The sequence below is a fragment of the Manis javanica genome, chromosome 12 (assembly GCF_040802235.1).
Source record: "Manis javanica isolate MJ-LG chromosome 12, MJ_LKY, whole genome shotgun sequence".
NCBI lineage: Eukaryota > Metazoa > Chordata > Mammalia > Pholidota > Manidae > Manis > Manis javanica.
The window spans coordinates 69,697,569-69,724,813 of NC_133167.1; the positions used below are offsets into that span (position 1 = coordinate 69,697,569).

The 27,245-nt window shown below is 39.2% G+C and overlaps 1 protein-coding gene across 8 annotated transcripts in view; it reads left to right on the forward strand.

Annotated features, from left to right (window-relative positions):
* Window positions 1-6,788: 6,788 nt before the first annotated feature.
* Window positions 6,789-27,245, forward strand: part of IDO2 (indoleamine 2,3-dioxygenase 2) — a 55,562-nt gene continuing 35,105 nt past the window's right edge. For 2 of the 8 annotated variants that reach the window (XM_017661882.3, XM_017661885.3), the window contains exons 1-3: window positions 7,743-7,984; window positions 23,012-23,107; window positions 23,185-23,229. In XM_017661882.3, coding sequence (XP_017517371.2) covers window positions 7,886-7,984; window positions 23,012-23,107; window positions 23,185-23,229 — 240 coding nt within the window. In that variant the 5' untranslated portion in view covers window positions 7,743-7,885. Of the gene's footprint in view, window positions 6,969-7,358; window positions 7,438-7,742; window positions 7,985-23,011; window positions 23,108-23,184; window positions 23,230-27,245 lie in introns of those variants that run through there. The other 6 variants (XM_017661883.3, XM_017661886.3, XM_073218829.1 and 3 more) reach the window with 5 other exon arrangements.

Sequence of the window (27,245 nt, forward strand, 5' to 3'; positions counted from 1 at the left end):
AGCAACATGGATCCTGTGTGAATGGAATTAACGAGAATCCATTCCAGTCTATGTCCTTGTAGAATTGGACACTTGCAGTTGTTTTCTCTAAGTGAGTAGAATTTAGCTTAAACTATGTATATTTTTAATATCTAGGGTTCAGAAAATGAGGTAATCTTTATCCCCTTCCTTCTATAATTAACTTGTGCACAATTAATGACTGAAGTTTCTTATGTATAATTTATAACCCAGTTTTCTCACTCTAATACACAGAATATAATACTACATGGCACAGAGAGAATATTGTTCAATTCACATTGCTCTGAACTCCTCACATCCTCCTATACTCCTATAAGAGCTGGTGCAAAGATGCATACAGTCATTGTTGGTCAGCCATGAGCTGAAGATAGAAATGAGCTCATTTCCGTGGAATTGTTTTATGTTACAATAAACAACTGAAAAGTTAGAAATTTGGCATAGAAATATGCACTCAATAGTCTCGAAAGTTCTTGCCAACTCAGTCACAATGGCCTATACAATGCATGACTCCTTTTCCAAAGCCTCTGAAAATACAGCAAACTCTTGTACACAGCTAACACATACCCATTCACTAATCATTTCAGTGAGCCATTGAGGTAAATACTAGCTACTTTTAAGAAATTGAGACCTGATGGAATTCAGCAGCTTTCAAAAGCCACACAGCTAGTATACGGCCCTATAAATACATGTACATGGTCATATAAGTATATGGTACATAAATAACAGATTAAATCCAGGCAATCTGACTCCAGCAAATGTCAAACTACCACACACTACAACCTCCCTGAAAGAAAAATTTTCCCCACAAGGGGTGGTAACAACCTGCTTTTGTTCCCATTGCTGCCCTGTGGGGCAACCAGCCCAAGCTGGTTTTTTTAAATGAGAGCTCGGGTCTGCATCCTCCTGGCCTGGCAGATGCCCTGGAGACCTTTTTTTCTGGTTGTGCTTTTGCCACTGGAGTCACAGTTGTGGGGGCTGAGCTTAATGGGGGCCTACCAGGCACTGAGCCGATGCCTGGAAATGTGGCGACCTGGGTGGGAGAGAAGATAGGAAATTGGAAAGCTAGAACCTGCTCAGAAGAGGATCATTTGCTGGTAGCTACAGAGCTGAGTTCATTCACACTGGCTTGGAAGTTGTAGTCAAAATAATAGATAAGAAATTTGGAGTGGTATAGAGTCCACACATTACCAATTGGAAGATCCTTCTACTTTGGTGCTTTATAACTATTTGGAAGATAGCGATGATGTGTACCTCGTACTAGAAATGCACCATAATAGCAAAAGGGACACCAATCTAAAGAACAGGATGAAAGCCTTTTCAAAACGCAAAGCTTAAACTTCATGCACCAGATTGTCAGAAGAATGTTGTATTTTTAGTTTCATGACGTATTATATCAGAAACTGGTCTCTTACTTATGAATAATGGCCAAGTTTGGGCTATTAACTCAGTTGAAAATGCCATGTAAAAAGCACTCTATTTTATACAGAAGTCTTAATTACACTCACCCCAGAAATTGCAACTCAAAGTGCACATGGACTTGGATAATGTTTGGTCTATTGGCTACATGCTTTATTTATTGGGAGGCCCCCTTTGGACACTGACACAGTCAAAAACGCATTCAATAAAGAGGTATTGGCAGATTATGAAATGCTAATTATTTTTTGCAGGATAAAGCAAAACCTGATGTGTAGAGCCTCTGTTAGATTATCAGAAATGTACTTTGTGAGCCATTACATCTCCTTTAACTATTTACGTGTAAAATCAATCAGACTATGAACCAAATGGAGTGGTGAATGTACTACAGTTGGAGAAGGTGTGTGCCAAGTTTCTAAAGCCATTGTTTGTGCACCTAGGGATGGAAATGTGATTAGCATTTATTACCCAGATGTAGGAAAAGGCTTTCTCTTGCTGGTAAAATGTGGTCATCTACTGGAAACATCAGGAGGTACAATGCTTGACAATTCACCAGAAAATTATTGGAAGAAATAGGACTATGTTACCAGATTTGTTCAGCTTCTAAAATTTTAAGTCTCTAAAAATCATCTCTTTTACAAGGTACTGTTAATGAATTTTTATGGAAAATTACCTTGGTGCTGATTTTGAGGTTTGGTTTTTATGATGCGGCAAAAGTACCCAAAAGATAGTCAATGACTCTGTAACATCTTTCTGTGTTGACAGATAGTAAGTACACCAGTTGAGGTGAGGATTTAATAACATAGATAACTGTTGAATCACTATGTCGTATACTTGAAACCAATATAATATTGTATATCATCTAACTTCAATTAAGGAAAAAAGTACCCAAAGGAGAAGATTTAAGTCAGATGGTTGAAAAAACTGAGAAATCTTATACCTTAATAGGAGAAAGTAAAGCTTATAGCTTGAAAGAGGACATAAAATACATGTGAGAGTATATATACATATATTCCAAGCTAATGAGATTTTGATATAATAACTGTGTGTGCGCATATATATATATATATATATATATATATATATAAAGTTTACAAAGTGTTTTCACTCAGTGGCATTGTTTTAATTCTTTAACCCTTAACCCTGCCAGTTAGTCAGAAGAGGAGCTCTTTTTCTTGTTTTGTGGTGATTTACAAGTCTTGGAGGCAGGAGAAATGAGGAAGACAATACCAGAATAACTTGTCTTTGAGGAGAGTGGCTTTTGGAGAATACACAAACCAGACCCTCTAATTCTCCGGGTCAAGTCAAAGCCCCACGGACTTGGGAAGCGCCGCAGTGATATGGCTGTGCTGCTACAACCGCCTGCCACCTGTCATTTCTATTTGGAAACCACTCTTCCAGGCCATTCTTCAAACCCAAATGAAGGATTAATTTGTGAAGAATTATCTCTCAGCTGTGTTCCCAGAGATTATTTATTTCTCTTTTAGTATGTCATTTTTGCTCTCATGTAATGATTATGGCTGTGTGTGTGTGTGTGTGTATGTGTGTGTGTTTATTTCTCTTGCCAATTTGTCAGTTCCCTATAGGTAGGATTCATGGCTTTTTCATCTATGCATCATACACACACAGCACTGCATTTTAAATATTGGCCGTTAAGAGAAGAAATATATGAATACTGTGTTGACTCAAGTATTATTTCCCTAATGGAGTTAAAACTAACCCTATAAACATCAGAGTCTCTACCTTAATTAATATTTGTTCAATAACCATTTAATAAGCAACCATACTATGCTAGTTTCTGCACTAGACAGTAGAGATAGAAAGATTGAGGGTACCAGCCCTACCTTCAGGGAGCTCACTAGTGGGGAAATGGTCACATGGATTATCTCAACACAATGGAATAAGAGCCAAAACTATAAAGAGAGAGTCCAAGGGCAAAGAGCGGTACTTTCTGACTCCGACTAGCAGTGGGAGAGGGAAAATGGGGCTTTCCATGGACACAACAGGGATGGAGAGGGCAACATCGCAAAGAGTGTGTGGTAAGAGTAGACTTTCCTAGATGAGTAGTATGTGAGATGAGTTTTAAAGTGTGATTAGTATATATGAAAATGAAAGAAAATTCAGAAAATTCCACGTAGAGAATGAAGGATGTGAAAAGAACAGCAGCTCACCGTGTGCTCTTTGAGGAAGTACACATGGTTCCACATGGTTGAACTGTTAAAGAACAAGGTTGACAGGTCAGGGAAGCTAAACTGTTCCTGACTTCAAGGGCTGTGCACTGAAGTAGTTTCAATTTATCCTGAAAACAAAGGGAAAGATTTTAAGCAGAGAAAGGACTTTATTATATTTGCCTATTCAAATCATATTTAAATGAAGAGATTTAATAAATAAATAAATATTTAAATGACTGGTAATAGTTAGAAAGATCGTAGGGTGGGATAAAGGCAGGGTCACAAACTTGGAGATTGTAAAAGTCATCCAAGTCTGAAAAGATGGGAAAGCATTTTGAAGTTAGATTTGAGGCAGAGAGATCAGTTAGGGGTTTATTATGATATAATATTCTAATAGTAAATGGCAAGGAAAGGAAAACAATGGTGTTGGGATCGGGGATAAAGGGAAACTTGGGAAATATTAGGGCAGGAAAACTGGCAAGATTGGAGCTCTGTTGGATGCAAGGTGCACATGCTTCCCAGGTCTCTAACTGGTCAGCTGTGGCCACAGAGATATTAGGGCCAGCTTCATGGGCACTCAACCTATGCAGTCACGTAGGGACTTGCAGAAGGTCCCCACACTTGGCTTAGGGCCCTACTATCAGTGTCTTAGAATTCTGAATAATTTTGAACAAGTGTTCTTAGGTCTTCATTCTTCACTGGGCCCTCAAACTGAGAGAGACCACTCCCCGAGACACGGACAAGATGAGGAAGATGGGCATTTTTCTAATGAAGAGGGAATGAGTGTTAAGTATAGCAGGAGACTGGCCACTAGGCAGCAGGATCTCTGCTCAAGCCCTTGAGCTGGGCGCTGGAGGTTTTATAAGCCTTTGCTCTTCTGGTAACGGGGAAGGTACCTAGTATACGGTTGATGTGTCAAGATATTTCAGAGGGAACTCTATAGAGCAGTCAAGTGAAGATGTCTAGGAGATGGTAGGATAAATCCAACTAGAGACAAAATGTTGGGATTCATCAGCCTGGAGATGATGGCTGAAGTCTCTGAATGGATGTGATCACCCAGGAAAGGGAACAAATTGGGAAGAGAGGGAGTTAGGACCGGAACTGTAGAGACCACCAACAGTAAACTGATGTCAAAAAGAGAAGAAAAAAAAAAAGGGAGGCAAAATGTCAGATGCCTGGAAAGTTGACCAGAAGGGACTGGGAAGTCCCATGGAATTTATGAACAAAGAAGTAATTACTGGGCGATACAAGGATAGTCTCAGTGTTCTAGCGCCGTCTGGGCTGACTGCTTCTGACTTTTCAGATTTTGGATTTCGTCAGTTTGAAACTGAAGCTAAATCTATCTGAAATTGCCATCCGGTAAACGTGTAAACGACCTCTTAAAAATTTCCGTTGGGAATTTTTTTCTCCTTTTTGTGAATACTGCCTGCTCCATTTCCAAAGGCCCTGGTAGCCAGTCTAAAACAAACAACCTTTCTTAGGTACTGATACTCCTGCAAGTCATGTGCAAGCTAATTATAAAACCCAGGACTCTGAAACTTCGAGCCCCACTGGTAAGACAGGAAGTTTCTAGGCATGCTTATGTTTAACCACCTTCCTCTTAATAAACAAGATGCCAAGCAGAGCTTCCTGGAGTGTGTGGCCGCTGTGCTCCATACTGAAGAGTAAGTCTCTGGGGCTGGGCTGACCATAGTACAACAGAGATAAGCACATACTATCACTGGCTTGAAGCCCCCAGTTCTAAAAATATAGTCCACAGTGAGACTGTGAGAGATCATTCATATAACAAGCATTTATTGAGTACCAGACCCTGGCTTGCTGCTAAAGGAAAATACAAAATTGGGTTCGACGTGGATTCTTCAAGGGGCTTACAATTTAACAGAAAGGATGAGACAAGGGTATGTGTAATAGTCAAAGCAGCTAGAACTTGAAACGTGAGGTGAAAGAGTCCAAGGTGACTGCAGAATTTTGCACAGTTAGAAAGGTGCTTGGGGTCAGGTATGGACATCTTTGAATGCCAGGCCAAGGATATTTGAACTTTTTTTACTTTACAGTAAGAAGCTCTTGAAAGACTTTTTATGGCAGGACCCAAGGTGTCCGCTGACCCACAGGTACCATGCATCTAAACCTTGGCAACAAAAGCAGTCAAGACTGAATATGCAAACTTGGGAAACTGGGCATAGAATTGATGGTTAAGATCAGGGAGAAATACATAAGAACACAGAGGTAGAGAAATGTTTATAATAACACTGCAAATATCTATATGTTCAGGGCTGAAATATAAAAAGGAGACAGCAACTGACATAAAAAAGATATTATAACCAGAATGATAGGAAAGAAAACCAGAAAAACATGATATTAAAAAAGGATTTCCAGAATTTAGCAAAAAGAGCAGGAGAAAAATAACATTTACTGTTGTCTAACCAGTGCTTCACTTTTGGTTTCTCATTTATTCATCACAAAATGTCCCTGAGACGAACATTATTATTCCAGATGTGGAAATAGGCTTGCAATTTTAAACCACATCTGTTAAAAAGCCACGTAGCTGATAGGTGATAGAGCAGAGATTCGCCCGCGGGCAGTCCTGGCTAAGTTAACAGTGAGAGTACCGGGCTGTGACGCAGGAAGTCAAAATTCTAGTGCAGTTCTGATGCGAACTGCTGGGGTGACATTTGAGAAGTCATTTCACTTTCATAAGTCTCAGCTTTTCCCTGTATTTAATGAGGGTGTCGAATGAGATCTTTTACTAAAATGTTTCTTTCAGTTCTGACGGTTTATATTCTATGCTTTTATAATGTTACAGTAAATTCTTGAGAGGGTGCAGAGGGAATGGAGGAAAACGATATGACAGCATAAACAAAAATAACTGGGCCATCTTGTCATCTGACATTCATGGAAAGAACAAGAAGATGATAGCAAGTTTGAGAAATTACATTTAGGAGGCATAAGACACTGAACTCTGAGCTGGTTGGATACTGAGTGGGGGGAGCGGGATTACCGAGGATTGTGCAAGTGCCTGCAGAGCCATAAACCAATTAGGCTACTTTTGACATACAACCTTCAAAGCTGAACCCTGGGGGGAATTGTTAATGAATTATCAGATCACTTCCTAGGTTTAGCTTTCATATTTATCTTAGAAAACAGGTGTGAATAGATTAGTTAGTTTCCAAATAAATTTGTTTTCAACCTATGACTAAATTCAGGGGCCACTAGAAAAGGCAAAGCCTGCAGAATTTGCCCAGTGCAGATCTCCAAGCTGGGACCTGTCACTGGCTCCGCACGAAGTGAATTCAAACCATCACGGTACTTCTGGCAAAGAGCCTGGCAGCCTGATGGAGTGGACAGAGCAATGGCTTGGAAATCAAGGTACCTCGCCTCCAGTCCTCACTCTGCTGATAATCAGCAGACAATGGATGACGGCAATGGATGAAGACAATGACCGTATTCACGTGTGTGTGCGGCGATGACTAACCTGCCAAATTAGTAAGAGTGGTATCTACTTCTAGGTAGAATCACCCACCTTACTGGTAGGTTCCCAAAAGATGTTGGATGAAAGAAGAGGGGAAAAGCAAATGATCTGATCTGTTCAGGCTCTTCTCAAGTTTGTTAGCCACTACCTCATTGGCTAAACTTAAAAAAACATATACATATCTTCCTTTAACGCAATTGGAGATTTGAAAAAGTGATTAGAAGTATTATTTCTTTAAGTAGATCAAAGCACTCATAACCTTGGAATGTTTTTCCAACTACGTGCAGGCACCTGACTTACGGAGAGAGTTGGAGTTGGTCTTCCGCCCCACTCTACTGTACACCCATCCAGAATATCTGTCTAAATGTAAGTAACTTCTAGTTGTAATGATTCACTCCTTTGGGATAGATTTGTCAAATTTCATTGTGGACCAGATTCCTGGCAGGGCATTCGGGATCAGTCATGACTTAAGGTCTGGGTCATTTCCCCTTTTCTGAAGTAGAATTTTATCTCTGCATTTAAAACCAGTCTTCTTATATACAAATGTAGGACAAAAATGGAGGGATTCTTTTCTGAGGTGCTTTGGCTGGCCTGTTTGTTTTAATCAGCAGTCAAATTGTTTACTCAGCCTTGCATCAGAGTCCGCTCTGATGGAGGGTCAACCTCGGTCCAAAGTTCCCCCCATTGCTGAGACACAGTTTGACTAACTACAACGAAAATATGCCTTTCAAGCTCCCTTGACTGAGGTCTTTGATGCATTTGGAGCAGCTCTCTCCTCAGTAGCCACTTCAGTGCCGATACTTCGAAGAAAATTATGGAGCTTCCAAGTCAGAATTTGAAGACACCACCGTTATTGACGTTAGGAAGATTTCACATTTCTGAAGATTACGGCTTTCTTCTTCCAAATCCTCTGGTAAGGATAGAGTCTTGGATCAGGTCAGAATAGGTTCCTTGAACTGCTGATTTGTTTGTGTGTTTAATTTATGTAATCATTAAGAGACATGTCATATAAAAGCATGGAAAAGGAGCTTCAAAGAGCTCTGTGTAACTAACAAAAGAGAAGTGGTGGTAACAGCAGAGGAGTGTTTAGTAGAATGTTCTAATGCCAGTTATTTTAAAAAACAAAATAGATTGTCAATTGGCTCAGTAAACTTCTGAGAAAACTGAAGTCATCCAGAAAAAGACAGAACTTCAATAGAGAGCAATTATCTGAGCAAATCAGTTTATCATGACTTGCTAGGGGGAGAAAAGAGTGAACACAATATGCTTGGAGTGCTTTCAGGGCCTGGGAGGAGGAATTAGGTCTTCTCAGAAATTGTTCAGAAGAGAAAGGAATGCTTGAGAACAAATATTTATTTCTTAATTCTGCTGAGGCTTATCTGGTAATGCCATTCTGTTCCATCAGCTAACCCTTATCAACACTTTACCCTTTGAATGTAAACGTTAAAACTGTAGGAGTCCTTAGAAACCCTTTAACTTTGGGGCAAGCTGAAGTCGCGAGGAAGTAGGCTTGTCCAAAGTCATATTAGTGGCAAAAGCAGAACTAGTATTTGGGACTTTTGACATCTTTTTTTCCACTACAGTGTAAACAAGGGCCAGGACTACCTGGCTAAGAGCCCAGGGATCTAAGATTGTAGTCCTTGCCAGAACTTACTAGATCCAATTTTTCCCTCCTAAGTCTAATTCGTCAGTTAACGGTATCAAAGAATGGCCTGGAATTTGGTGAGCTTTGATTGAATACCTACTCCAGTGCTTCTTCGCCTCTGAGCGTTAATATGAATACGAGTGAAGGTCTGACCTGTTTGCTGGCCCCACGGCTCCCCAGAGAACTGTTGTTGTGAGATCTGCAGGTCCCTTGAGCCTTGAAAAGAATGACTTCAGGGTGTCATGTGGAGTTGAGTTGTAGCCCCTGTCCTGGACTGTGTTCTCTGACACTGCCACCAGCCTGACCAAGGGTCTCCATTTGCTGGACCACAGGGGTCCCCAAGATGTGGGATTTTTCAGTGCTAAACCAGGAAAGTTCTGGGCAAACCAGATTCTGTCGGTCACCCTAACTGGGACTTAGTAAGTCTTGTGGCCCTGAGTGAATCAAAAGCATCGAATGGGGATCAGGTGCCATCTCCACTGGATTGCTACTGTGGGGCATGAAGCGCTTTGATAAATCCGGTGTAGGGACTAGAATGCAGTTCTGCAGACTCAATCCAGTGCTCATTAAAAACTCCACTCTGTATGTAATTAGATTCAGGAATATTCCCACGGTGGTTCACAAGGGGGAAAAAAGGCCAATAGTTCAACACACTGTTTTGGGGATTAACTGTGTACACCTACATGAGGAAAAATCACATTGTGAGGTGCGTAAACCCTGGGTAGGGCCACAAGCAGAGTTCCCCTCTTTGTTGTTTCCTCTGTTGAGAAACAACAGTGCTTATGACATTCTGAGCCAGTTCAATCTGTCCTGTGATTCAGTAGATGGAGATTCCATAGACATTTCCATTCCTGAGCTGATATAAAAAATCCCCTAGTAAACTGGATTTCCTGCATCATAACCATATGTCAGACTTGTAAAAATGTAGTTTCACTTTTAGTTTTCTTTCATTTGGGTGAAAACTGTAAACATCTCCATTTCTGAGAAAAGGTGGGAGAAGGAATTTTTCCCCAGGATGTTTCCAAGCTGCTCCCCTCCTCAGGGGAGAGGCTGTCAGCACATCACCAGACAACAGCATTGCAACCGCTGCCCAGGAGGGTAACCATCTGTCACTGACATTGTTCAGGGCGTGAATATGCTGTGCTTTAGTCTAAAGCCCAAGTAATGGGAGGGTGTGTGCTTCCATATCAGCCAGTACAAAGCTGCTTCTTCAGTAAACTTAGTTGCTTACTATAAATACTAGTTTTAAAATCTCTCTGAAGAAAACAGTGAGCTAATGAAGAAATAAACATTCTGGCTTGGGGGAGGGGTTGACTTGGTTTCAAATACTCTAGCCCTGCCCCGTTTCTATCAACATTTCTTGCATCCAGCGTTTCAGCGTGGAAAATAGAAACCTCTCAGACTTATGTCTGTAAATGCGCCAAAAAAGTCCTTTGGTCGATCGCATGTTGTGTGCGTGCGTGCATTTGTGTTTGGGTGGGAGGGGGTCATTTTTCTTTAGACGTAAAGAATACAAGGAAATTAGCTTGGCAGGAAAGCAGATATCAAGGTAGATTATAGCAAGAGATTAGATTGGGGAAGAATTGAGACCTCGAATGGGAGGCTCAGGAATTTGGATTTCATGCATCTGGGAGAAAGGAGTTGCAATTGGCATTTGAGTATTTCCAGAATGTTAAGTGCAGGGTGGGTTAGAGCTCTGGCTTCTGGACTGCACACCCAAATCACTTGGAAAGCTTTCAACCATGCTCATGCCAGAGACGGACTTCCAACAGTTACTCTAGAAAGTTCAGTACTTGAAAATCACAGAATACACAGAGGACAGGGCAGGACCAAGGGAGAGATGAGAGGCTGCATTTCAGAGACTGCTCTGGAAATAAAGGTGCATGGCTGTGACAAACTCCCAGAAGAGCTTAGAGGTAGTTTAAATGAGAAAAGAAAGGAAGTGGAGATTGGAAATGCGCCAGAATGGAGCAGAAGAAAAGGACTAGTGCAAATAGTCAGGGAAGGTTAGGAAGTTTATTCTTTGTAGTGATCAAGCAACCATTTAGGAAAAATAAATACATATGTACTATGCTGGGGAAATTCAAAGTACAGCAGTGGACTCCTGATGCTTAAAAGGAAAAGAAGAAAAATAGCTGTTGAAGGAGGCTGAGGTTTGCAGACATAAATCCTAAGGAGAATTCAGGTATTTCCTTGAGAAATTGCCATCTCTGCTAGTATCTGGGGCATGCTTCATTATGTTGAGTGGGGGTTTGAGGCCACGATGGGGAAGTAGTAGAGACAAAGAGATCAGATGTCATCACAGTTCACAGATAATCAGCAAAGCAGAGTGTGTTTGACTTTGCTGGGGAGGTTAGGTGGGGTGCGGATTTCTGTGCCAAAATTAAAGATCCAAAGAATGGTTAGCAGAGCCCAAGGGAAATGGACAGAAGGGTAAAGGAAGTGAGATCAAGGAGAGCCCAAGCAGTCCTCTGGAAACGGAGATTTTAAACAGTGAAGCGACTTTGAGTTTTCTCACTAAGAGGAACTCAAGACAACCCTGGCGGAGGTGAGCGGACAGATCCTAAGAACTGATGCAAAACCCAGGCCCTGGAAAACACCTATCGGCTGTTTTCAGGCAAAATGAGGTTCAGGCGAGTGTATTCGTTTCCTCCAGGAGCTGTAATAAATTACCCCAGTTTTGAGGGGCTCAAACAACAGAAATGTGTTCTCTCAGAGTTCTGGAGGTCAGAAGTCTGAAATCAGGGTGTGGGCAGGCCCACTCCTTCCAAGGCTCAGTGTGGGAGTCCCTCCCCGCCTCTCCCATCTGCTCGAGGCCCCAGGTGTTCCGTGCTTGTGGTAGGATGAGTCCACTCGGCTCGTAGCCTCCCGTCTGTCTCTCCCCTCCCGGCCATGTCTTCGCCAATAAGTTCTGCTCTCACCGGATCCACCCGCATCCCGGATGACCTCATCTTTAACTAAATTACATCAGTGAAGACCCTTTTTCCAAAGAAGGTCACGTTCACAGTTTCCAAGTGGACATATATATATATATTTGAGGGGTTGGGGCACCGTTGAATCTGCTCCAGGGAATGAGGAGGGGAAAGAATAAAGGGTTAAAGGGAGGCAGGGACCTGGAGAACCAGAATGAAAACACTGTCTCTTCCTGAGATTCCCAACCTGGACCGTGCAGGTGTTGGAGGGGGAAAGACAGTGAAAAGTGAGGATGCAAAATATCAAATGATCTAGGAGACACCCGGACAGTGCAATATCACTGACTGGTTTTGCCAGCATAACGTTAAGTCACATGCAGCACTATGATCTCAATATTCCAGAGAAGAGTCATAATCTAAGCTGCAAAACTGTAGTTTTTGGGTCTGAGGAAATCTCAGCTGAATATGAGAAAACATCATGTGGGCAAAGGGTAGGCCACCGAGCCCACCTGAGCTCCAGCTCCAGCCTTGTGTTTTCTATGTGAGCACGGGAATCAGGTGACCGCAGCTGCATGGGAAGGAGTCATTTCTCCTGCACAAAGTTGAAAGGATAAACCGGAATCATGTTTCCCACTGTGTGGCCTGTGGAGTGGGGAAAGGAAGAGGAGCAGGGGTATTCTTGAGACTGTATAAATACTGAAGACATTTAATTTTGTGTTTTTATTGTCTGACTAAGTAGAAAAACAAAATTTTATGTTGCCATGACAACTTGCAATTGAAGACATTTCCATGAAATTATATTTTTAGTTTCTTTCTTCCTTTTTTTCCAGCTGAGGTCTTTGGATCCTTGGGAAATTATTCTCTGGGATCCATGAATATTTTTACTTTATGACAGTTCTATTCATTACTCTAAATAGTAGGTAGTCAGTGTGACAAGTTGTGATTAATGGCACAGACTCTTCAACAGTCACACTGTTTGAGTTTGAATTCCAGCTAAATTTCTTACCAGTTTTAAAACTAATAAGTCATATTGAATTTTTTTGAATCTATTTTCCATGGGTATGCTATGAGGATCAAGTTAAGAAATAAAGGTTAGATATTACTACTAAGTAAAGCCCCTTGAAATTCTGACACTCTGGTTTGAGCACAGAACTAAATACTAGGACTGCCCAGCTCTGGATCTTAGTGACGGTAGGAGAAGTCAGGGCCATAGAGACCAGATTTCCTGTCATGACCAGTTTGAAATAGAACATTTCACCCCATAATTAGGCCAAGATCTATCAACTGTACATCTTAATTTGACTTTGAAACATTTGATTACCCTAAATAGCTCTCAAGTGCTTTTAATAACATTTGGTGGCTTTATTATTGACAAAAATCTTTCAGTGCTGTATAACCTCATGTTAATGAGTCCCATAAGTTAACCATCCACTCTTGGGAATTTTTTTTCACATTTCTTTTTAGTGTTTATTTTACTACTAATCTTTAGAAGCTGGCAGAATAGTGAAGTATGGCAGCTCATTAGTTCCAATATTTTTATGAAAAAGTACTCTAAGTGTGGTGATTTTATTACTAAACTTATAAAAGTACATTAAACAAAAATTGGAAAATGTTAAGAAGTATGAAACTGATCATTTACAGCTCCACCACAGAATCAAAATACCTCTGGTGTTTGGGGTAATTTATCTCAGAGTGTGTACATCTGTGTGTGTGTGTGTATTCAAAAAGTTGTAAAGTTGTAATCCTATTGCATATCCAAATCTGTTTTCTGCATTTTTAACTCAATACTATAAAATAAACCTTTCCCTGAAATTAATCAGTCTTACTGTAATTTCAATGGTTGCATCAAATCTCTGTGTGTGATATAACACTGAAATTTAAGTAGCATTGACATTTTGGTTCACTTCAATTTCCTCTCTTTATAAATAAAACTGATATGTGAAACTTTTATGGCTCTTCACCCTTGATGTTTTAATTCAAACCAAACCACTTACACAGAAATTCCCTATCTTGTTCCTAAAAATAACTTGTAATCATTAGCTAATTTTGAAGGTGAAGGGTTAGAACCCTTCCCATCCTTCATGCTAATAATTTTGCTCTATTTTTCTCTAGTGTGAAAATAATGGTCTCCCTGGATTGACTACTCTTTCAATTATTTTATGGCACTTTACACTGCTTCAGTTTAGTGAATGTTTTTGCCCTATTTTCTATGTTTGAAGACCTTAAGATACAGGCATGAAGGAGACCAGTGTGAACTCTGTACTCCCAGACTGAAGAAACTTCTGGTAGACTAGGAGGCCAGAACCAAAGACTTGGGCACTCCAGGTGGACTAACTAATTTGGTGCTAATTATAAGGTATAGTCTTTAATGTCCAGTGTTTAATGGGAGGAATGGCTGAGCTCTCCTCCACGTGGAAAGAGAGGCAGAGAAGGTGAGCTTTTATCTGTGGAAGCTACTCTGCAGCTAGCTGTTGAGCTTCGGTCCCAGATCTGTTTACCCATCCTTCAAGGAAAAAAAAAAACTATCGTCAAGTCCTGTTTCCTTAGAAGGCATTTTAGCAATCATTTATTTTACTGCAGTAGGTCCTTAAGCAGCATATCAAAACCTTCTCTCCAAACTTTTTTAGGTTTTCCTGATTTATAATAACAACCTTTTAATGTTAAGCTAGACTCACAGTAATGATCAAAATGGATGGTCTTTTAACGCAGCATTAAATTCAATTTGAAGGGACTTTATTTAAGTTACCCTTTTGTATTCATACGTAACGGTAGTGCTATCATTTCGAGGGTTAGTCCTAAGGTTACGTCACCTTCACTAGGTCCATGAAATGCTCCCTCATCTTTTTCTATGCTCGGGAACAGAACAGAGATCATAATTCTTGAGACTAGAGAAATTTTAGGTGTTTAGTTTTTTATTACATTTTCTCTCTGTTTATCAGTCTGTTGAGGTTGCCTACTTCTAGACGGAAAAAAATATCGATCTTTTACAATTTTCCAAATGGAGATTCAATTCAGAATTTCAAATTTATCAGCAAAATGTGTTTATGCCATTCTCTTATATTTCCTTAAGAATGGAGTTTTCATTTCCTATTACGGCCCCATTATTGTATATAATAGTATAATAACAGTAATTACTATTTAGTAAATGCTGACTTGGAACTTGTGTTAACTTGAACTACACTTTTTCCCTCAAGCCTCACCATTATCTTCAGTATTCACAAATGGGTCACTTGATAATGAATGAAATCAGCCCTCGCTCTGAAACGTGTCTCCTAGCTGGTCACCTTTCTCTATTTCCACCCGAGCTCAGTCCACCGTCATTTCTCTCCAGGACTATGGCCTCCTCCTCTGCCTAGTCTCCACTCTTGCCCAAATAGAAAACACTCACGGCAGCTAAGGTAGTTACTATCTATCAACATAGAAAGATGTTACAGAATTATTGACTATATTCTCTATGCTGTACTTCATCCCCATGTCTAATTTATATTATGATTGAGATTTTGTGCCTCTTTATCTCCTTTACCTATTTTACCCACCAACCACTGAACCAAAGTGTTAATCTAACAGAGTTTATTATTTCTGTAGGATACTTTATTTATATTTATTAATATAAGTCTATTCTGTTTTAGATTACAAATGTGTTAAGAAAAGGTATCTGAAATAAAGCAACAGGATGGCTGTGTGTTCATTCAGTACCAACCTGGAGCACTGTCTTACTCTAGGGTTATTTAATTATCTAAAGAATGTCCCCTTGTTTGACATGCTACTTATTATTGATTATGGCCAACCTTTGAAGTTACATATTACCTTGTAAATTTATGTACAAAAGAGTTGCAAACGGTTTCTGTTGAGTAGAAGATATAACCCTAAAGCTTATGATTATACTGCCCTATTGGACATTAGCTGATGATAACTAATATTTAACTTAGTAATTTGAGTTCAACTTTTTTTTTTTCAAAACTCTGTAAACGCCCCCGTTGCTTATGGATACATTTACCACCCTGTAGATTTCCTCAGTGATGAACTAAATTTGTTTTGAATGTATGTCTTATACTTGTATGAGTCATTTAAAAAAATGTTTGAAAATTATACTTTGACAGACATAAAAGTCTAGAAAAAAAATAATGTCAAATAAGAAAATTGGCTTTTATGATGAAAGGATAGCCAAAGGTGTTATTATTTATGTCCATCCCACTTCTGGGTCTTCCAATTATTGGAATGAGGGGGAGGAAACATGCACAGTTTCTTTCAGTTTCCTGTCCCCTTGGCACCAGCCCTTCATTCCCCTTGCGCCAGCTCTCCGTCCTCTCTTACATCCTCTCATCCCCACTGTTTTCCACGTGTTGACTCTGAGGAGGTTTTTGGAGTGTACACTGAACTTTGAATCAGAATAGGTTTGACCTGGCCACCGATCAGGTGTGTAACCTCATGAAAGTCTCCAACCCTTCAACTTGCTCTGTTTCAAAATGGAAATTATGAGCTAATATGTCCTAACTCATAGCATGTACCACATAAATGTGTATGGATTAGAGGTGTAAGCATCAGCATTTAAACTAGAACTACTCTAAAACAAATGATGTTGGCATGGAAAGAACTTCCTAAGCATCATTTAAAACCCAGTGGCATAAATGAAAAAACACCAATTTGTGGGACTGCCTTGTTCACAGCAATTTCACAGGCCCACAAAATGCAATGGTCAAAGCTGATGAGATATTCGAACTCAATAATAATCACAGAAATTAAAATTTAGACAGTAGTATGATAGCATATAAAATTTCTGAAAAATTACACAAGAAACTTCAAGAGTTGTCACTGTTAGACAGGAAGATGGAAATGAGACTACTTCTACTTTCCAACTTATAAATTCTGTGCTTTTTTGACTGTCTTGCCATAAACATTGATTATTTTTTACAAATAATTACATTATTTTCCATAATTATTTTTAATCATCCCTTTCTGAGAAAGGTATATTTCATGGAGAGTTAGTTTAATAAGTTTATGAAATATTAGAATAACTATAGAATTTTAAAGCAAATAATACAATACATGTTCTATCCTAAAAACATTATGAAACAAAAGATGTTTGGTAACGCTCTGCATTGCTAGAATCATACATAGAAGGCATTTCCATTGTATATCATATACTCTAAATGCAATCACAAATCCATGTAATTTTTCTGGAAGAGATTTTTCTACCAGTAATTTTTCTGGAAGAAAAATTAAGAAGTAGCTTCTAGTCTTTCCATGTGCAGAATCTTTAATCCAAGACAAATTCTAGAAAATATTCCTAATAATGATTACATGTATAATTCATAATAATAATACATGTATAAGAATGATTATTGCAGATTTGTTAATAAGAAGGAAAATTATAAGCAATTAGCAAAATTCATTAGTAGTATATTGGCATACTGGACAAGTTTTAAAACAGACATAACACATATGCATGAACTATCACCAAGAGAGGGGCTATGTAGTGAAAATATCATCAGCTAATCCCTTCTCCCACACTGTAATTTTAAAAAAAAGTCTGGCAATCAAAAAATAACATAATTTGATACTTCAGTTTCTAGAGGTAAAGCCAAAAGGAAGGGTACATTTTTTTTTTTTTTTTTTTTTTTGATGTTTAAAACTCATAGAACTATGCACAAAGAGAGTAAATTTTATTGTATATATATTCTGCTTCATTAAACTTGACCTTTAAAAATATTCATTTAAAATAAAGTCTTAAATTTCCTCATTGGTTTTAAATTGGTCCTTCTGGCTCCTCTCATCCTTTCCCCTTCAATTTATCTCTTTTCTAGGCTTTTTTTACCTTCTTGATGGTATTCTGAATGCTTATGTAGCTCTCCTGTGATTTGTCATACTGGATTCTTTGTTCCCTGTCTCCCCACTTTGCTGCATATTTTATTTCCCTCTTTTGAATTGACACTCTGTTGAGCTAGGCTCAGCTGCGCTTAACAAACAAAACGTATGGCTGCTTCACTTGCTCTTTTTGTGCCAGTAGAGGTCTGATTAGGGCAACTAACTAATTATAGTGAGTGGTGATAAGAGAAAGCTGATCCTGAGTCTTGAGTCAATGGTTAAGCAGAAATCCTTTAAAATCCAGATTGTTCCTTCTATTTTGAACAAAGGACTTGGAACAATTTTTATGCTGAAAAATAAGTATAATACAAGTTCACAGTGGAACTTGTTATAGCTACTTGTTGCAGTTCCTTCTTTTTTTTTTTTTTTTTTTTTTTTTTTTTTTTTTTTTTGAGAGGGCATCTCTCATATTTATTGATCAAATGGTTGTTAACAACAATAAAATTCAGTATAGGGGGGTCAATGCTCAATGTACAATCATTAATCCATCTCAAGCCTAATTCTCGTCAGTCTCCAATCTTCTGAAGCATAACGAACAAGTTCTTACATGGTGAACGAATTCTTACAGAGTGAATAAATTCTTACATGGTGAACAGTACAAGGGCAGTCATCACAGAAACTTTCGGTTTTGATCATGCAATATGACCTATAAACCATCAGGTCAAATATGAATATTCATTTGATTTTTGTACTTGATTTATATGTTGATCCCACATTTCTCCTATTATTATTATTATTTTTATTTTTAATAAAATGCTGAAGTGGTAGGTAGATGCAAGATAAAGGTAGAAAACATAGTTTAGTGCTGTAAGAAGGCAAATATAGATGATCAGATGATCAGGTGTGTGCCTATGGACTAAGTATTAATCCAGGCTAGACAAGGGCAGCAAGACATCCACAGATGCAGAAGATTTCTCTCAAAGCAGGGGGGGTGAGGTTCTGAGCCTCACCTCTGTTGATCCCCAAATTCTCACCTGATGGCCCCCCTGCGACTGTGCCTGTCTTAGGTTGTTCCTCCCTTGAGGAAGGAAGGGTACATTTTTAATGGATTGTGAAACATCTTTAAAATCTTTTCTTCCCTTTGTGATCACTCTCAAGGTGCTCACGTTTAAACTTTGGGTACAGGGTTTGCTAGACACACACACTGCTGGGCCCCAACCCAGTGCCTCTGACTCAGCAGGCTGTGGGGGGGACCCAGTAATTTGCATTTATAACAAGTTCTGCCGCTGCTGGACCAGTCACTACACTTTAAGAGCACAGAAGATCTGAAAACTCATGGTTTTCTTGTGTTTCTGGGTGACACAGAAGTCCAAACAGAACTTTTTAAACAAGGGAGAGGATGCGGTAGAGGAGGAAGGGAAGATTCCTGTAGTCATCTAAGGGGAAAGAAAAAGCAAATATTAGAGTGCAGCCTAGATTCAGGCAAAAACATAGTATTTAAGGATTTCCGCGTGAGCCAGGAACCAGAAATCTGGAATGTTTTAATTCTCACAATAGGATCCCCTATGTAGACATCCAAGAAGGAAGGGCCAGTGTGAGGATTTGCTTACAACTTCCTTTCTTAAGCCCACTTTAGAAGAGCCTCCTGAAAACCATGGCCCGACCTCTTTGAATTTATTTTATGAATATTATATTCCACTGCCTCTAGACCTGCACTCAACTTTTGTTCATGAAACCTATGCATCACCTAGATGAGACGAAAAACAACTTTCCAGCCCACAGTCTGTTTACTATAAATCTCTTTATTTTTGCTGGCATTCTCAACTCTGCCACCATTCTGTAAATCCCCCAAATGTGGGTCAATTTCATTACCAGCATTCTTCAATTATGTACCTACTGCTGAGCATTGTTGAGAGAATTAGACCACCATGCTTATAAACATTTTTCTCCCTGTGAGAAGAGAAAGGATAGCAGAGTGGATGGCCTCCCAGGAGCTGTGGCGCCAAGTGAAGAAGATGGGCAAGAGCAGGGTGGCATTCCCTCCCTATGAACACCCATTCTAGGGCAAAGATAAAGCTTATCATGTCTGGTGTAATTCAATTTGTTGAGAAAGCTAGTAGAGGGTGCCTGGGGTGTTCTGAATTGACTCAGGGCCAAAGACTAGGATGAGAGGATTAAATAAGGTCTATCATTTTCAGAGATGATGGTCTGGATACTAGATTCACCCTGGTTGTGAATAAAGCAGGAGCCTGAACCCAGTTTTATCTCAGATTTTTGAGACAGAGGGTCACCTGTCTCAAAAGTGATTTATGGGTAATTTACAGACCTATACTTATCCAAACTTAAACTTTTTGAACTTCCCTGGTTGTTCTACATTATCAAAGTATAAAAGTATAGTAAAATAATACTATACATTGTAATATGTTGTTTATATATGTATTTTTATGTTTTATTTCTTGTTCCTTTTCCTTCTACAATTAACTTAACACCCACTCCTCTCAAGTCATGTAACCTGATCGGCACTCCCGTTTGCTGAGATTGAGTTCATAAAAAGTGGATTTCCTCAAATTCCAGACTTTTTCTTTCTGTCATTTCAAAGCCAGATGCCCCCTTTGGGTTCTCACTCTCCTTCTTTCCTTCCTCCAATGTATTTTTCCTTTAATTACTCTCTTCTCGCCATTGTCTTCAACCTCTTCCAGTAGCAGGCTCAACCATTCAACTTTCTCATTCTTAAACAGAGAGAGCTCTCAAACACAAATGTCCCCTTTGCAAGTGCCTTACGGCTCTGCTAAAAAAAGTAATTTGTATGTTTTGTTTTTGATGTGTTTTCCTTCCTATATAACAAAAATGTTCTTTTATACACAGCAATAGTATACAGCAGTATAACAGTCTAACTCCTTTCAGGTCCCTGGACCTGATTCTAACGTGTGTGGAGTGGGGGTGGGGGGGGTCTTTCCATGCACAATACTAAGCAATTCTTGAATATCAGCAGGGAATCTGAGAATTCAACTCAATTCTGATGCTATCTGCCCAGAGACAGCACCAGATTCCCCAGGTTAAGGGCTTCATCCTACAAGACTGCCCCCCACCCTCAACTCCAGACGCTGGTCACAAGACCCAGGCAGTTAGTTCCCTGTGCTTTGGACCTACCAGGTACAGATTGAAGGTTCCCACGACCTCCCCCTTAGGTTTGATGAATTTGCTGAGCAGCTCCCAGAACTCAGGAACCTAACTCTTACATTTACCAGTTTAATAAAGCACACCATAAAGGATACAAGATGACAACCAGATGAAGAGAGACATGGGGCAAGGTCCCAAATAAAGGCGCTACTATCATCACGGAGCTTGGGGCCTGGCTCGGTGGCATGGGAAGGTGTCCTGATTCTCCAAGTGTAGAATCTCTCTCTGACAGAGAAGCAGGATCCAAGAGAATGATAAGCTCTTCTCCAGGGTTTTTGTGAGGGCTTCATCGCACAGTCATGATTGACTGAATTATTGACCATTGGCTGATTGAACCTTGAACCCCTGCCCTTGGTGGGGTCCAAAAGTCTCTCATTAACATGAAAAGACATCCATTTCACCTTAAAGATTCTAACAGGTTTTCAGGAACTGTGGACAAAGACCAAATACACCTGGAAAATATATAGTCGGTCATCTGAATGACCAGCTATGTATTTCTTATGACTCATTATATCTCAGTCTCCACTTTCTTACCTCCCCAACACACTCAAATTTGAACTCCTCTTCCATGGCCCTGACCTAAATTTCTATGCTGTGCATATAAAAACTGATATATGTCAGCAGCTTTTTAGCTTCTGGTCCTCTTTTCAAAGGGGACAATCTTACTTCAACTTCCTAATGACGTCATTGATCTCTGATGAGTCCCGGCTTCTGTGAAATCCTCTAATGTCTTACTGCTGTCGGGTGACACTCTTTGGTTCCCTGAAACTCTAGAAGTGTCCTGCTTGCTGATCTGTATTGCTAGATTCAGTTCCTCTGCCTGCCTTGTAAATATTTCCCAGTGTGCTATTCCAGGCTTTCTTCTCCTTTCAGTTTTACACCTTCTCCTGAATGACTTTATGTACTCTGTGGTTTAACTATGTGTGGAGTTTTTACTACAGTTATAACTCCTAATTGCATATTTCTAATATTCTCCCCTGAACTTTAAACTATATATGCAGCTGCCCAGCATATAGCCAGATCTTGACATTCCACAGATATTAAAAATAAATTCAATATTTTTATGCCCTGTCTTTGACCTCCTCCCACTTTACTATTTCAATCTGTGTTCCCACCAGTTCATCCAGTTGCCTAATTGATACACACAGAAATCATCCTTACCTCCTTTCCTTCTTAACCCTGATACATAACACTGAGTCATGCAGATTGTACCCTGAAAAAGGAGGCCCAGACGATGGGGACAGAGCAGGAGTTGGCAAACTTTTTCTGTAAAGGGCTTGATGGTAAATAAATACTTTAAGCTTTGCATGCTACTTGTTTTCTGTTGAAAATACCCAACTGTGCGGCTATAATGCAAAACCAGTCACAGACAATATGAAAACAAATGAGTGTGGCTGAGTTGTAATAAAACTATTTACAGTAATAGGTGTAGTTTGCCTTCCTGGGACAGAGTCAGGGTTGCAGAAATCTGGCTCATGTTCTTGGCTAAATCATGGGCCCAGACCAGGCACATAAAAGGTGCTATTGGACTAGGAATCATCTTGCCTTTAGTACCCTTGCCTGTAAATTTAAGCATCACATCATTTCAATTTTACTTTCTTAATATCTCTTGGCTGCATGCCTTCGCCTTTCCAAAATCACTACCGTTGCCTAGGATTGGTCCTTGAACAGTATTTCACAGGCTTCCTAAACTGACTTTATAACAAAGTCCTACAAGCAAAGTTATCTTCCTAAAATTCAACTTAAACCATGTCACCAACTTACATGAAAAGAAAATTGTTATGTTTTCTACAGAAAGCACATTTGATCTGATTTTTCTAGTCACATCTACCATCATCCTTTCTATTGAGCTTTATGTTCTAGTAATACCGCATCACTTGCAGCCCAGGGAGCATGGTTATCTCTATTTATGCCCCCAACCCTTCTGTGGCACTGTCTTCCTGTCTTCAAATGTCTACCTAGAAGAGTCACTTTAAAACTGTGAAACTGGCACTAATTCATATTTTGACAAATAGTTCCTTTGATTACCCACAACAGTTGACACAATTAACCACTTCCTCTTCTGTGTAAGTTCTTAAGCTTATACACACATCGATAATTGAACACGTTATTCTACATTGGGATATATCTGACTATGTTTTTTTTCCATCGTAGGTATGTTTCTTGAGTGCAATGGCTGTATTTTAGTCATCTCTGTTTACAGGGTCTTGCCTAGGACCCAGCATAGAGTGAATTCTTGATATCTGTTGAACTGAATTGACCTGAAATTTACCTTAAGTTCTTAAGACTGGAATAAGTCCTTAAGATTGAAATCTGAAGCCAGTTACTTCCTCGAAGGTGCTTCCTCAATAGGTGTAAGGTCTAAAATACTGAACTGTTCCTTTTTTTGAATATGCAGAAAGAACTTCCAGATCATTATAGGCCTTGGATGGAAATCGTGAAAGAACTTCCTCACTTGATTGAGATTCACCAGCTCCGCACTCAAGTGAACAAGGTATATCTTTTTAAAAGTCTTCTCTTCGACCTCTGCTCACACCTTATTTTCATTCTCATGCCACTTTGCATTCTCAGCATTATGGAACTAGACCAGTTGACCTGGGGCACCAGTCATTGCCGGTGAGTTCCGAACAGAGTTTTCTTAACCTTCCTGACCTGTAGAATGACTGTTTCCTGTTATGACATGCTTCCCTAAAATTCTCAGAGCCTGCGCAAACAATACCCGGAAGGTATAAAACGCTCAACAAGTGTTTAAAGAAGGTAGACCGTCTGGTTGGGAATTATAAGCAAGCTAGTAGATAAGCTCTAAATAGGGAAGGAAAAGCATAGCAGTTCACGGTGTCCTCATTCCAGGTCTCACGGCCGGTGTCCTCTGCTTCTGAGTGAGGCGTCTACACTGATTTCACCATGGCGGTCCCATGGAGTAGCTGAGTCAAGAGAATGTCTGACTTATAAAGTCAGGGTGGGCAGGTTCTTCAGAAATAATTGGTAAGTCTGTAGATACCACACATGAGATAAGATGAATAGGGTTTCCCAAGAGTAGGTAGGGGACAGTGAAACTTCCTAGTCCCAGGAGAACTGGCATCACCCACAGGAATAGTAAGAACATGTAACAGGAAGACCATAGATTTTGATTAAGGAAGACCTGAGTTTGAATCTTGGTTTTATCAGTTAGTAGCTACATAACTTTGAACAAGTTACTTAATCCTTGACCTGTTTTTTCCCATTGATCATCTTATTGATCTGATGGAACACAATTTCATATTACAATCCTGATCTTTGTCTGGCATAAATATTCTAAATTAGTTCCTGAGTTTATCATTCTCTTTTAATATTTTATTTTGAAAATAATGAACATTTTTATTTTGATTAGATATATTACACAGATATATTATTAATAACTTTTTCACAAATGAATAAAAATATAACCACATTTTATTCCTAAGCCAATTTATTCTGCATTGTGAATGACTTTGGAAACATAAGCACATAATTATGTGACCCTTCTGACAGGAGTATTAACAACTCATGAATTAGTGTAAATGAAGTTGGACTAAAAATAGAAAAACTAAATCTGTGGGCTCTGTCACATTGGAAAGGCCATCTACCTATTGAACACTTAACCTTTCTCAGTGATGTCAGCTTGCATTTAAACAGTTTCCAGCCTCAGATATGTTGGGAGAGACAAGTATGTGATTTTCCTTCTTAGAGCAAAAATATTGATTGAGGAGCTCCTCAAACACAGTGTGAACATCTCTTTAGAATCTACAGCACAATGCGGGGCAATGTGTTTGTACTATATTTTTCCACTGAACACTTTGAAGAGCATCTTATGATTTTTTAATTATGAAAAGGATAATCACATGCATAAAAATTAAATACATGAACTAGCTATCTACAGCTTAAAGAATATACACAAATAGACACTTATTTTTACCCATCATCCAGCTTAAGAAGTAGAAATTTACCAAAACCTTTGCAGCCCCCATGTCTGCCTCTCTGTGCTTCATTTTGCTGGATACATGCTATGTGTGTACATAATCAGTCATTCTAGAACCATTATATTCCCTTCTGATCTGTCATGTCATCTCTGTTATATATTAAGATTCCATATATACTTGGGCCTCTATGTAGGTTCTATATTGAGGTTTTTGTTTCTCTTTATTTATTGCTGCCCCACTATAATTTGATCTCAATTTTTATAGTTTTATAATATGTCATGACAACCAATAAGGCAAATTTACTTAACTTGCTCTTAAATATATATTTTTGTTTTTATTTGATTTGTAAAACAAATTTCCTTAATTTTCTCTTAAACATACATTTTTTTTGTTGCTGTTCATTTGTTTTACTGCTCCTGCTTACTTACTTTTTTAACTGAGGCAGATACAACAAAATGCACAAATATTTTTGAGTGTATAGTTCAATGAATTTTGATATGTCTACACACTCATGTAACTATGACCCAGATCAACTTTTTTAGTATAGTAAACTAAACGTGATTTTACTTTTACAACTTCCACACAAGTACATTTTGTTGTTAAAGCGAAATAGGGAATTTTTAGCTCCATCAAATTGACATACTTTGGCCACAAAAATGTGTTCATACACACACATGCATGCACACATTATTTTAGAAATCCTTTCTCATTTCACAGCATATTAGCTTATTTCTACTGCGTTTGCTTATTGCTATTGGGTTCCACTGCTTCTAGATCCTCACAGTGGCCAAAGCTAGGAAATGTGTGTGTGTGTATGTGTATGTGTGTATACATGTATTTTATATATATATATATATATATATGTATATATATATATATATATATACACACACACATAAAATATTTAAATATCCACATTTATCTATTCATCCATGTATGTATCCATATATACATATAATGCTAAACATGACTTCATACTGATGTCTCTAACTCTAATCCACATCACATGTTGAATCTAATCTTCCCCTCTTGCTAATTTGTAACTTTTCTCTCTGAAAGTGACATTTCACCTACCATCCATTTACTTACTTGTCCAACCTAATGATATACAAGTAATTTCAGAATTGTTAACCTGTACCCCATGAAATACAAATGAACCAACTAGAAACAGTGATTATGTACAGTTCCTTTTTAATTCAGTCTTATAGATTCCACTCACAGCATCATTTTCCATAGTAACTTAGGTCACTGCTTTAACCCCCACCCTCTTCCATGAAGTCATGTCTTACATCTATAGTACAGTTAGGTTCATTTACCATAATCTGCATTCTACCTCAGGATCCCTCAGCATTCTGGTTAATTTTTTAATTTCCATGCAATTCACTCTTTGTGTACAATGCTATGAGTTTTGTAAAGGCCTAGAATCATGTACCTGCCACCTGATTACCACACAGAGCAGTTACACCATCCTAAAAGAGTTGATCGTGGTCAACCACTTGTTCCGCCTCAATTCTTAGTAAACATTCATCTGTTTTCTGTTCTTATAGTTTTGCCTTTTCCAGAAAGTCATGTGAAAGAAATCATACAACATGCAGCCTTTTGAGTCTGACATGTTTAACTTAGCAAAATGTATTTACAGTTTATCTGTGTTGACTAAATCAATAGCTCGTTCATTTTTGTCACTGAATACCATTGTATCATATGGCTACAACTCACCGAAGTCAGTTCAGGCTGCTACAGCAAAGTACCATAGAGTGACTTAGAGACAATGGAAATTTACTTCTTACAGTTTGGGAAGCTGAAAGATGGAGATCAGGGTGCCTGCAGGGTTAGGTTCTGATGAGAGCCCTCTTCTAGGTTGCAAACACTGTCTTCTTGTATCTTCACATGAGCCATCCATCCTCAGGACCCAACTGCTTTCTGTTTTGTCAATTTTGCAAATCAGCTTGACTAGGCTAAGGGATGCTCAGGTAGCTGGTAAAATGTTGTTTCTGGGTGTGTCTGTGAGGGTGTTCTGGAAGAAATTAACATTTGAATCAGTTGATTGAATAAAGAAAATGCACCCTCACCAGTTTGGGAGGGCATCTCCAATCCATTTAGGGCCTGAATAGAAAAGTGGAGGACGGGTCAGCGTGCTCTCTGCCTGAGCTTAGACAGCCATCTTCTCCCAGCCTCAGACATCAGTACTCCTGGTTCTTGGACCTCTGGACTCAGCCTGGGACCTACACCATTGGCTCCTCTGGTTCTTAGTTTTCCAGGGTTTCCAACTTGCAGGCAGCAGCTTATGGGACTTCTCAGCCTCCTTCATCAAGTGACCCATCTCTCATAACAAATTTCTTTCTATATACTCTAAATATCCTATTGGTTCCGTTTCTCCAGAGAACCCTAATACACCTTCCAAAGGCCCCATCTCCCTCACCATCACGTCACTACAATCTCTGCCTGTATCTTCAGGTGGTTCTTTCCTGTGTGTCTGTGTCCAAACTGCCTTCTTCTTATAAGGACACCAGTCATATTGCATTTAAAATGGACCCTGATGCAGTATGACCTCATTTATCCTGATTACATCAGTAAAGACCCTCTTTCCAAATAAGGTCTCATTCACAGATTCTGAGTGGACTTGGTTTCTCAGGGGTGGGCACTATTCAACCCCGGAGATGTTTCAGGGGCTTAATTTCTCTCCATACTACGCTG